General features: G+C 38.1%; 1 protein-coding gene across 3 annotated transcripts in view; it reads right to left on the bottom strand.

Annotated features, from left to right (window-relative positions):
* The window catches only part of LOC149807387 (ribitol-5-phosphate transferase FKTN-like), a 48,707-nt gene extending 44,235 nt beyond the window's left edge, over positions 1 to 4,472 (bottom strand). The window contains exon 1 of one of the 3 annotated variants that reach the window (XM_089966140.1): positions 4,369 to 4,472. Coding sequence is in view for 2 of the 3 variants with exons in the window: in XM_089966124.1 (XP_089822250.1) it covers positions 4,049 to 4,159 (111 nt within the window). In the remaining variant the exon portion in view is untranslated. The other 2 variants (XM_089966131.1, XM_089966124.1) reach the window with 2 other exon arrangements.
* Positions 4,473 to 13,633: the final 9,161 nt, after the last annotated feature.

Here is a 13,633-nt window from a genome sequence, read left to right on the forward strand (position 1 = left end):
TTGATTAAACTTGTCGGAATATTTCCAGTATGATTTGTGGGGTCTTGTGCCCCCCCTCCCCGGACCTATGCTGTGGGCACCCATGCTTATGCATCAATCATTGTATCTTCTCACCAACAATTAATTATTAATTTTTGTAACAACAAAATGGCATTACGGTATTTTTTAAATTTTTTGCAAACATAACATTTTCTTAGTAGAAATTTTATGTCCAATAATTTAATGGATTTTTTTGAAAAATACAAAGTGATATGTACGAAAAATTGTGATACATTTAAATAATTATTACTCTGATAACTGGATTGTGTACAAAAAATTAAAGGGTACGAAAAAATACATGAAATACGGTAAAGCCCAATGTCTGCATATTAACTTAAATGGACTGCTAATGCATCCCCCAAAATGTTGTTTATTGCAAAGTACATGTATGTATAAATTGCTGCTCACTACACTAACACAAAGAGTAACAGAAATCAGAAAAAAGACAATTAAATACAACTGGTATCTGAATAACTAATTACCGTTTGAAATTAAAAAAATACTAAATAGTAAATATGTTTATTTAAATTATCTTAATAAAAAATTAACTATTAATCACTGCCTTTACAAAATGCTTTGCTTGCTCTTTTTGCTGTGTTTGTTGAATTATATGTATTATGCTGTGGATGAAGGTTTTATAAATCATTATTATGTCTTCATTGTTATTATTTCACACTGCTCATTTCAGTTTATGTTGAATCATTGTTTTAAATCATACATACTATAAATAAATCTTGTCTTAAATTTTTTTAATAATAACAGTGATATCCAAGTTGACTCGGTTTTATTTTAAAGTAGCAACTGAGGGCAACACTACAGGGTGCTGGCAATCAGTGTTAAGATTTTTCAAAAATTGGCAACCTCATTACCCCTGGTACTTTCTCCGCTTCAATATATTATTAGATCAGAATGAAAGGTCAACTGTCTATATTTAGCATACATGACACTGGTCCTTTTGTATAACATATTTGGTGGAAATAGATGACATCAATTTTCAAAAGATTGTAAAACCAAATAAATGAATATATAGGCTGATCTATGACTACCTTTTAAATACTTTGGAGATCATTTTATGAAAATAATGCGACAAAGTGTGAGAATATTTACATATAAATCTTGAATTACATAAAGATAACCCATGACAGCAAAAATAGTAACTCTTCCCATACAAAATGAAAACAATGGCAACAATGTGACAGTAGTCAAGTTAAAAAAACACAAAACCTTAATTTTATGAAAAAGTCGACATTCATACCAAGGAATCAGATTATATAAACAAGTTGTCATTCATTATTCTAAATGTATTACAAATGTTTGGTATAATTTATATATCGTAATGTATTTTTCAGATTAGACTTTACAAATTACATTTACAAATGACAGGTAATATCTAAAGACAATGGTATCTAAACTTTTCATGTTTAGTAAAGGTAAAAAGGAGGTAACATTTTAGACTATTTTGAAGAAAAGAAAACAAATTCAGGTCAGTTGTTGTGAATATCAATCTAATCTGAATACTGACATTATAAAGAACAGGCAATTGATCTGAAGCATATCTCTAATAAAAAAGAAACAAACCATGACCATAAATATTTCTTGAGAATTCAGTGCCAGTTCCTTCTCTCTCATTTTCTCTGATTTCATGATTTAATACTACTTCATGCACTGTATAATAATGCTCATAATTGGTCAGAATTATTAAGCACCAATCAAAAATTTTTACATCTAAAATGTAGTGTTGCAACAGACATAATTTACACCACAGAAATGCAGATTTACTGTAATTACAAGGCTGTGGAATACCAGTATAATAATAAAAAGTGAATGAGGAATTTATCAAGAATTTTGTCCATATAGCCAACATCCTTTGTAGAATTGTGGAAGTATTCAAAGTAAGTTATTTTGATGTTAGTATATCTTTTGTCGTTGATTTTATTTTAAATATATGAAAATTTACCAAAACTATCTTTATCATAATTAAATTCGAAAATTGCAATTGTTGTTTACTAAACTGTGATTTCAGATTAATGTATATATGTATCAGAACAAGGTAATCAAAATGAACTATTAATTTTATGAGAAAGATATAAATTCAACTTGTGTATATGACTCATCATTATGTTATTTCATGCAAAACTATTATGGGGTGCTTAAAAAAGGAACAAGGCTTCAGAAATACCTGAAACAATAAAAAGGTGAATTTATTCTTAAAGCTGAATGTTCACAAAACATTCCAATATAATAGAGTCCTATAGTATTGTGAGTCTTAAAGTTTGCGATCAGTGAATACATAAATAAAAACACTGACCTTCAAGATATTAAATATATTTGTTGTTCTTCACTTTACATTAAAATGCATTTAATTTTCAGTTTAAATCAGACTGCAGGAAAATATCAATAAGCAGATGACATGTAGATTCCAGGTTATACAACGGAACTTACTTTGATATCGTGGTAATACAGAAAAAAATATTTTTACAATGGTATATATTTGTCCTAATGTTGGGAACTTTATATATAAGTTTCATAAAGTGTAAATCAACTTGAAAAATGAATAATACATCTATTGCATTCATTCTGACACCAGTGCTGTAAAAATACAAAAGAAAATGATCAGAGAAAATTAAAGAAATGCATCTGTAATTAAGGGTGTAGTGCTGTGGACATGTGTAGGAATGGCTTTTCCTTAATATTTTTGCATGTTCCCTTACTATTGTCCACCCCCCCATATCTGAGTAACATGCATTCCCTCACTTCTTTAGTGCATTTTCTCACATCCTTATTTAGCACTACACCACTGTAATCACCTGTGAAGGAGACAGTAGCACCAGGATTGTCACTGAGAATGGACCACCTATATGAGCATGAAAGTACATGTCAACCTCAAACTGTTTAAACAACTCCCAGTGTTCCAGTGAAAAGTAATACAAGTTTTACCACAAAGTTTTCAAGTTAACACCTGTTAACTGTGAAAGCCATCAGAAAACAACAATCATCTATACTTTGCATTTTGACTATTATTTGCTACCAAAGATCTGATCTCTTGGTTCTTGATAAATATGGTAATCCTGTGATCTAACCCTTGTGTAATATCAATGAACATTATCACGCGACAAACTGATTAACCAATTTGTTATAGTAATAGAGATTTTAAGAACCTCCAGATCTTATGTAAGAACATGGGCTATGGACATGATCTGGAAACAGTGATATTCTTGGGTGTATTTTTAAAATAGACTGTACTCGACAGTAAAGCCCGAGATTTTCCCCAAAATCAACTGGTGATGCAAAACTAGTAACCTATGGTCATGTAGTGTATATAAGAAAATAACAGGTGGTGCTATGAAGAAAAAAGTACCAAACACTTTGAATGCCGCAACATCATAGAACTCACAATTACATAGGAAGCTACCATATAACCATATATAAATAAATATGCAAATTTCTGCTTGAAATGACGAGGTCAAGATCTTACAAAAAGTGCCAAACAATATCAAAAATTGTGGACGATGCATAAGCTTGAATGCTTCCTGTAAATTTAACAGAAAATATATCTTGAAAATGAGTTCATTTTTTAATTGCGCACTCAAATTATACATAAACCATTCAACTGTGGGAGCAGCATACAATTTCAACTTGTGAATGACTTAAGAATATTGTATTTCATGCAGATATGTTTGAGGTGGGCACTGAAAAGGCAAAGAAAAGTTTTAGAATTACCAGGAACATGGAGAAATAATCTGTTTATTCTTATAACTGAAGGTTTACGCAACATTTCGAAATTACCATATGTAAATATCATTATTTTACACCAAAAGCCAGATTTAAAAATGGTGGAGGATGCATGTATTTGAATGCACGCTGTGAATATATTTGAAAACAATATCACAAAGATGAGTTTATTTTTAACTCTGCAAACTCGAATTATGCAGAAAACATTCCATTTAAAAAAAATATATTCTACAAGTCTGACAAAAATTATCTACTGCAGTAATTTAAAGGCCATTACCTTCGCCGTCCAAAATATTTTGATAACAACAAACTGAACAATTAGAGAGCATGTACCGAATGCTAAAAGCAATTTAAAAGCATGTGACTGCTTCATGTTTGAATGATCCATAAACTATACTTTGGTGATACGCGTAGCCATGTTTAAAACAGTTAAACTCCGTATAGCACTTGGATCCCGAGCAGCAGGGAGGACGAACATTCTCTAATTGGTTCACTTGTATTTCGCCAAAATACGACTTCCTGGGAGATCGCAAAAATCGTTTTAAAAAAATGCGATATTCAGCGTAAGACAACTCCGTCGATGACAAATTGGCTTACCTGTTATCGCCGATGGATTTTTTTTTTCTTTGTTGTAACTTCGAAGGAAAAATACGCGATTATTCGGTGACAAGTTGAGAGCGTCGCCCTCCCTGCCGCTGTCATCCAAACATTTTATCTAACCCGATTCGATACCGTGTTCTAGGATCGTGTAAATTTATTGTTATAAATCCGTGTGGGGTTGATTGAGCACGACTAAATAAATTTTTAAATTTATTCATGTCCATATCACCGCTACACCAGGTCTGATGAATATTTCGTAACGTGTGAGTATCAACTCCGTTAAAGATAGTAAGAATATTACAGTTATCCCTGATCACTTTAGGAATTTGTGTATACCGCTGGATTACATAAATCACATCTGTGTTTTTATGCCTGCCTCTGGAAAATAGCCTAGCTGGATTTGATTGTTATCCAGCATTACATCATCGTAAACAACTAAATTATTAATAAATCCATCAATATCATCAATACTTTGCACTTCATTAATGTCAGTTATAAATTCAATAACATCATCAGCAGCAGGGGGGGCGAATCGGACATTTTGTCCAATCGTTATTTTGCTTAATTATTACTTTCTGCAACTCAACGATCTAGTGTCGTCAGCGCCTGGTAAAAAAAAAAACGACGTCGTCGTTGGGGGATCGTCCAATCGTCATTTGGTTTAATTAACACCTTCTGCGCGCCGATCCCCAGCGTCGTCAGCGTCCGGTAAGCACATCGACGACCGCGTCGATGTCATCGCCCCCCCCCCCTGCTGCTAAGTGGTTATTTACAATGAAAATTATTTACAACTAACCGAATATTTGGTCAAGTCCGATACGATATCGTGTCCGAGGATCATGTAAATTTATCGTTACGAATCCATGTGGGGTCGACTGAGCATGACTAAAAAAGTTTCGAAAAACATTGAAGTCCATGTCACCGCCGCACCATGTCTGCCAAATATTTCGTAGCGTGTGTGTATCAACGCCGTTGAATACAGCAAGAATATTACAGTTATCTCTGATTACTTTTGGAATCTGAGTATACCGTTGAGTGACATATATCACGTCAGTGTTTTTATGCCTGCCTCTGGAAAATATCCTAGCTGGGTTTTTTTGATTGTCTAACATAACATCATCGTACACGACTAGATTGTTAACGTCGCCATCAATATCATCAATACCTGGTGCATCATTGATATCTGTAATAAACTCAATAACATTTTTTTTAGCGATCGCTGATGCATTCTCGTTGAAATCTTTCAACACCTCGTAGCATCGTTGATCATCTACGCTAGGAGCAACCAAATACAACTTATCCCACTTCATCCATCTCATTATTAAATTGAGTAACAATTGCGTCTTGCCGGATCCAGATGGTCCGATGATAATCATCCGGATCGAGTTTGGTAACGCTGCAACATGCTTAACTGGTTCTCTTGTTTTAGTCGCCGAAAAATCAATTATATTCATATCTCTATACATAAATTATGGATCTATATTGTGTGAAGTGTAGAGTACGTACTGGCACAAATGATATGACAACCGCTACAACAAGAAATAACAGATCGGCCCTTACTGGTAAGTGTGCACAATGCGGTACAAAGAAATTTAGATTTATTTCTATTAAACCCGGGGATGTTTTAAAAAAAAGCGAGGAGGTGATATTGCAGCCAGGTTATCAAAACTCCCCGGAACACCGTGGGCAAAGTATCCAGGAGAAAAGCACCTCCCAGGATATAGCTACTGTGGCCCCGGAACACGATTAGATATCAGACTCGATGATCAAAATCAGCCCAAACCCGGTGAGTATCCAATAAACGCTATCGATAAGGCGTGTCATGCTCATGATGTTGCTTACAAAAGTAGCGATCTGCAACAGCGTCATATCGCGGACGTAAAATTTATTCACGCGTTAAATGCTATTCCTGATAAATCCGTCAAAGAAAAATTGGCCTCATGGTTGGTAAAATCGGCTATGAAAGGTAAATTAATGATGGGCGCTGGTAATTAATAACAACATGGAATCCATCTATTATTCTCCGAGAGGATGCTGGAAGGGGAAGGCCGCAATTGGTAAGCTTGCAAGCGCTGCAAAGGTAACAAAGGCCACTGCGGCTAATTGGTTATCCAAACAGGCTATATGGCAAATTTATATACCACCGCCTAAACAAATCAACTTCTCGCGCTTTGATGTCAGCGTACCTAATGAAGTTCATCAGGCTGATATACTATTTTTGCCGCATGACAACGGTTACAAATACGCGCTAACCGTAGTTGATGTTGCGAGTCGATACAAACAAGCGGAGCCGTTAAAAACAAAGTCAGCAACTAAAGTAGCCGCTGCGTTTGAAAGAATTTATCAAAGAGGTTCTCTGCGCTGGCCAAATCTATTACAAGTTGATCCCGGTAGTGAATTTCGCGGCGCTGTTTTATCAACGCTGAAACATCATAGCGTCGCGGTACGACGAGGTCATACTGCGCTACATCGTGATCAGGCAATTGTTGAACGATTCAATCGGACTCTCGCTGAACGGTTATTTGGATATCAATACGCGAAGGAATTCATCCAAGAAAAACGATCTCGTGAATGGGTCAAAAGGTTGCCAGGCGTAATTGCAGCGTTAAATAACGAGATTACCCGAGCAATCAACATGAAGCCCAGCGACGCGATTAAATACGAGTATATACCCGGAAAATCAAAAATAAATAGCGTTTCCAAGCCGATTCTCGGCAATGTCACCGTGAGATATCTATATGAACCAGGAGAGCTTGAAGGCGGTAAAAAAAGGGCTACCGATCCTATTTGGAGTGTTACCACACATAACATATCAACGATAACACGATCAACTGGTAGACCACCGATCTACAGACTGGATTCAACTGCTCCTCAGCGCGGATTTACTCGCGAGCAACTACAAGTGATACCTGACGATACTCAATTACCCCCGCGTGGTCTTAACTAGCGCCGTTGCGTCTATTACACTCAAGACTAGTTAACCTCACATTGTTTTTGACATGACCGAGACTGTTATCGATCCTATCCACGGTAAATTGGCGAGCGTCTTTATCCGAATAACGCCAGCGCATTACACAATTGCAACTCGCGCAGTGATTATTCTGTTGTTGTCGTAACGCAATTATTAATTCGGCATCAATATCAAAACGCCGCTGTTTTTTTTTATCCTGTTGGCGGTAACCCGAGAGTTTTCTATCAATGACGCTAGCATCGTTGTCGGTGACTCCGTCAGTGACTCCGTCACCGGCTTCGTCAATAACAATTCTTCGAAGCTGATTTATCCTCCGTACTCTGGACACTGCAAGATAGACTAGATTCGACCATTCGATGCGATTATCAACCATCCAAACAATTGTATCCGTGATAGTCAATCCTTGCGAGGAATGTATTGTTGTTGCGTATCCTAGCGTCCACGGGGATTTATCAGCACGTAGCGCGTCCTCGACGACGCTGATATCAACGAGCACGATATCATTCAGCACGAGAATTTGTTTTTCTGTCAGGCCCGGGATTTCAACTTCAATGTTCTGCCGCCGTGTGTCAGCGGGTCTATAACACAACGGCACTGGACGCGTTGGAAACTTTTCCTTATGCAACGCAAACAACTTCCGCTGAAGTGTGTCTCTGACTATCTTTCTACTCGCTACAATCAAATCGTTTGGTCTCCATGTTTCCCAGAATTCATTTAACGGCGTTTCCGGAATCACCTCGCGGATTATTTCACATTGAACTCTATCCGGCTGTAATCTGATTAATTTTTTAACCTCGCGCAGTTGTTCATCAAGTGCTCGGTAATCAGTATCGGTTTCTTCATAATAGTCCACAAAACCCCTTAACCAATCATGTGGACCCTCGCCGACAAATGGTGGTGGTTGGCCATGGTCGCCACACATGATCACCGCTGTATTCGCGCGCAGCAACCACTCAAGAAACATTTGTAAAGTATCTAACGAAACAGTACATATCTCATCCCAGATGATAACCTCAGGAATAAATTTTTCACCCATTCGATCAGGAGTCCACTCACCGCCGCTGTATCGAAAAAAGCTGTGATAAGTAACGGCGTCAACATTTCGTTGTTTTATCTCTCGCGCTAGTCTATGGGTCGGTGTAAGCACGATTATACTTGCCCGCGTTCGAAATAATTCAATTGCCCGAGTCGTCTTTCCTGACCCGCCACAGCCGCTTAAATAAACTGTTTTATGTCTACAAATTGGATCAGAACACGATGGTGCATTAGACCATTCTGACAATTTATCACCGCGTAAGTAGTTGTTCTCAACGGTGACATCTGCTGACGGGGAATAATCGCGTCGTATTTCATTTTTAATTCTCCATATACCCCAACTCTCGTCCGGACTAGTAAACTCGGCTACGTTTTCCTTGTACTTTACGTCAACATAAAACGAATCAACGGCTACTCTAACCGCGGTATCGGGAAATCTATTTATCATCGAGAATAAATTGATAGCGGCATAACCCAGCATAGACGCCCTCAAATGTGGATACGCCGGGCTGTCTCCATCGCTGTAGGTAACAACTGTACCCAACCTCGTTCCATTGGACAAGAAAGCTGTTTTGCAGTTCACGTATCTATTTTTTGCCACTGCGTCCTTGATTACGAAATCATATTCTGCGTCATCTATAATCAGCCGTGAGCAATATCGTTTGTAGTCGTGGTTTTTTCCACCTTGTGTGAACTTACCAATTATTCTTCTACCGATATCTTTTGCCTCGCGGTTTCGTTGGTTAAATATCCTCCTGGACCATTCGATGATATATTCCTCGTCGGCATCAATGTTTTTTCTGGACTCGTCAATTATGCTATCTAGACGCTCCGGTTCTGGTAACCAGACTTCAGTCTGTGCCCGGTATGATATAATCGCGTCACTGACAATCAACGAAACTAGCATGCTACAATCAATCATATACCGTAGCAGCGCTATTGGCAGCCACTTCTTTTCAGCCATGTGTCTACCGATCCAAACATAGCAACAGCGATGGAGTCCTGCCGCGAATTCAAATGATACTATGCGAGCGAATCCGGTTAAATCAAAATCAGGCAGTGGTCCATTAATAGCAACACGAGTCATTTCATGACTGGGGTGTCCAAATCGTCTAAAGTACTCAGCGGCGGATCCATACCCGAGAAAACTCGCTGGATAACAGGCAACCATATCAACCGAATCATAGCGTCGCGGCTGTATTCAGTGTTCCATAGTCCACCGTGATAGTATTCCAAACAACTGGATTGTACATCCGGCAGAAATTCCTTGCGCGTTGGTCTCCACGCATTTTTCCTTGCTGCAACATGAGCTACAACCGATGGAATCGTAAAACAATTTGTTAGCAGTTGTTCATCATGCTCTTCAAATTCCATGGCGGTTTTTTTCATCCTGTTGTGAAATGCTTCAGTGCGATATAATTCGCCGTTTGGTCTTACAAACTGATCAAAGGTATCCGCATCGTTTTCAGCGCTGCGAAGTAACCACACTGATACAGGGTCGTTTTTACACAAGTAGGCAATAGCATCAAATAGTTTCCTCTCCGCGAGAAAACCATCCCGGGAGAATTCTTCGGGTATATACTTTACTGTTCTATCCCGTGGAAATATTGTGATCGCGGGCGTCCATGCGTGTTCGTTATGATCAATAATTTTGATTGGGGCTCCCTTCGATTTATACTTCGATTCGTATAATACTTCACCGGTTATCGTTGTAACGGTTATTGGAAATCTCAGCGATGTTTCTAATCTCGCTATGTCGCTGATGGTCGCTCCACGCTCTTTTACGGTTAGTTCCCACTGGTTGATTTTGCTACGTCGTAAATCAGTCAATTTGTTTCCTCGACATGCATTTGTAAAATGCTCTATTATTCGTTCTGCTACACAATTTATCCCCGTTGACTGTTTCATCGGTTTCAGTTTTCCGATATCAGGTTTCTTATTTAACGGGTATATTCCATAAACAACTGCTGTTTCAGGATACGCTCGTTCATAGTATGGTCTGTCAATTCCGGTTAACAACCCCGGCTTGGAGTCGCGGCTGACAGTGACTGTTTTCTTGTCGCTGAGAACTGGTTCAAATTTATCACGTATGATCCAATCGCCTGATTCCACCCGGACAATGAATTTTACTCTGAAGAAATACCTTTTACCGTCAAGTTGTGATATTATCGTTGCTGCGCGGTTGTCGTTCATGGTAGCATCAACAACACCATCAATTCGAAATGTTGACCAACTATGAGATGCACCATCACGTTTGAATTCATTGATACAATCGCGTATTTTACTCAACAGGGTTTTATCGTTTATTAACGCTTTTGGTGTGTCCTTGAGGACTCTATCGAGATTGAACTTAATATTTTTCCAGGGCTTAATTACTGCTAATCTCTCAAACTCATCCATATAATTAAAACAAGTATTTAAATAAAAGAATATAGTATAATGAATAAATGCAAATGGTTGATGATTGGGTCGATAACCCCGTGCAATAAATCATGTAGAGGTGAATTCTGCGGGTATCATTTACAAAGCGTTCGTAATGGTTCTCTTGGCCCCCTCCCGTGCTTGGTTTGTCACGTTGGTGTAAGAGGAAAATCGCAGTTGTGTATTAATTGTGGCGCAAAGCGATACAGGGAACTAAAACGCTATTATGACAAACGAATTAAAAACGCCGTCATTGACCCCACCGTTGACTCCGTCATCAAAACCCCCCAAGACTATGTTGAAAGATTTATAATTAAACCAAATAATAAATTAGACAAGTAGTATTATTATATAAATGGACCAAGAATTTCAGCCGCATCCCCTGCTCGTCAATTACGAGGCATCTCGCGACGGTATTGTTAGAAACCGCAGACTGAAGAAGCCGGTTGGATGGAAAAACAATCACGGGTATTTAATGTTTACTGCTGGAGGGAAAAAATATCTCTGTCACAGAATCATCTATGAATGTTTCCACGGATTGATCAAAGATAGTCTCGTTATTGATCACATTGATTCTAATTATCAAAATAACAGACTGTGTAATCTGCAAGCTATCTCTCAGAGTGAAAATATTAAAAAAGGCCAGACTGGTAAGTACTCAAAAGCAGCAAGGGGCGTCAAATCATTTGATACGTCAACGCACGAGGAAAAAATATTTCAGTCAATGAATGAGGCAGGAAAATATTTTGACATTTGTAGCGCCTCAGTACGATTTGTTGCAGAACGAATATATCAAACAGCTTTCTCAAGTAAAAACGGACATAGAAGTCGATTTTCATATTTGAAGGGGGATAACTCGTGAGGGTATGACGAAGTCACCATGATAGAGTTATGCTGTCACGTGATTTGCAAATAGTCGTCTGTTTCAATGTAAATAAGTTACCTATGCGCGTTCACCTGGAACGCATTACGTGCTTATATTTTTTAAAAACTCGTTATTTGTTAGGTGCGGTCCGTAGTCCAATGCAAACATGTTTGACTATGAAACTCGAGTCAACAATTTACGGGTTCGCGCCTCGCAGCGGGCAATTGCCTGGCGGGAAACGGTCAGATGTTTTTTTTTTCTGTATAATTGGGGGGGAGGGGATAAAGCCCCCTTCGTTGAAGTTCAAAACGAACCAAAACGCAGCCCACACTATCATTCATAGTGTGCGCGGTTGGTTTTTTCCAACTACGCAACCATGATTGATTTTCATGGGTTGCGTTTTGGTTCGGTTGAGTGCAAACCACGCCCCCGTCATTGTTTGTACTGTCCATAATTAAGTATATGTATATGCCTGCAATCTGCCACAACACTCGAGTGGAGATTAACGGCATTGTACTGTCCATGTATGCCTGCAATCTGCCACAACACTCGAGTGGAGATTTACGGCATTGTACTGTCCATGTATGCCTGCAATCTGCCACAACACTCGAGTGGAGATTTACGGCATTGTACTGTCCATACAAAAACGGGGTCATTTTTGACCCCCAATAATTTTATTAAACTTTAAACTTAAATTTTAATAAAATTTTTGATATTAGAAATAAGATGTTTATAAGAATATGGATTCCCAAGACATCAATAATATATTAACTGAGATTTCAAAATTAAAAAATCAAGGAATTGTATTATCTGATAGGCTCAACAGCGAGGAAATATTATCGGATTATGAGGCTATAAACGAACAATCGAAGCGAGGGCGTTTTACGCTAGCCCGCGAGTATTCTTTTATAAAACGATTACAACATACAATTAATGAGAACCTGTATGGCAATGACGTAAGCGTATTCATTGGGTTATTCACTGCCGTTGAAACAATACGAAAAAAACTCGGGCAGCTTTATGAAAAACGCCGCGAGATCTCTAGTAAGATTAAAAACATTAGGAGGATCATAGACGAAACCCCTGTGGGGAGCCTCAGCTTGAAGTTACCTGTGCCCACGTCGCGTGACGAAGTCGGCATACAAATGTAACATTATATATATGTGATGTATGGAAAGACCCGGCGGAAAATTTTATTTGAAATTGCGGATCAATTTACAATAATGGTAGGTGAATCACTTACTACTCGGCTAGCCAGAGAGCGGCTAGCAGCGCTTATAAAGTTTATACCGTTACGAGATAGAGTGAGAGAGAAACTTCAAACGCGGCAACAAATGCAAACTGATTTTGCTGTTGGAAGTGAACAGTTATTTGCCCCGGTAACTAAAGCGACTAAGGATGTTACAGCGGCAACAGAACGAGCAATATATGGAGATATTCCTAAGGAGGGCGAACGGAAAGAGGCGCCTCTTCTTCCTGTACTTGAAAAGATAGCAGCAGAGACAGAACAAACACAGCAACGGATAAAACAACTTTCCAGTGATATAAAAACCCAACGAGAGTATGAACGATTAGTTGATATTGATGATTCTGAACAGGGTGATGTTGGTGAACTTCAAAAAATTTCCACTCAAAAAGGGGTTCCCTTTATAGATAAACTCACTGAAGAGGCTATAACACAAATAAAACGACCTCAATTACTGAAATCCGACGATTATAGGATTTTTGGTAATTTTGCCGCTCAAAGCTATTATTCAAGAAATGACTTTTTAAAAGACGAGTATAAAAACAGTAATATAAAACGAGATGACTGGATTAATTGGTTGTATAAAACGAATAAAGGGGTTGATCGCTTGCATACAAAAGAATTGGGATATAAAGAATTTAGAAAAGGAATTGATGATTATGATATACAACAACAACAACAAGAAATACTACAACAGCAAAAAGGAGAAGTCCGAGAAAAACGT

This window comes from Sinohyriopsis cumingii, chromosome 1 (genome assembly GCF_028554795.1).
Source record: "Sinohyriopsis cumingii isolate HCF-2022 chromosome 1, ASM2855479v2, whole genome shotgun sequence".
NCBI lineage: Eukaryota > Metazoa > Mollusca > Bivalvia > Unionida > Unionidae > Sinohyriopsis > Sinohyriopsis cumingii.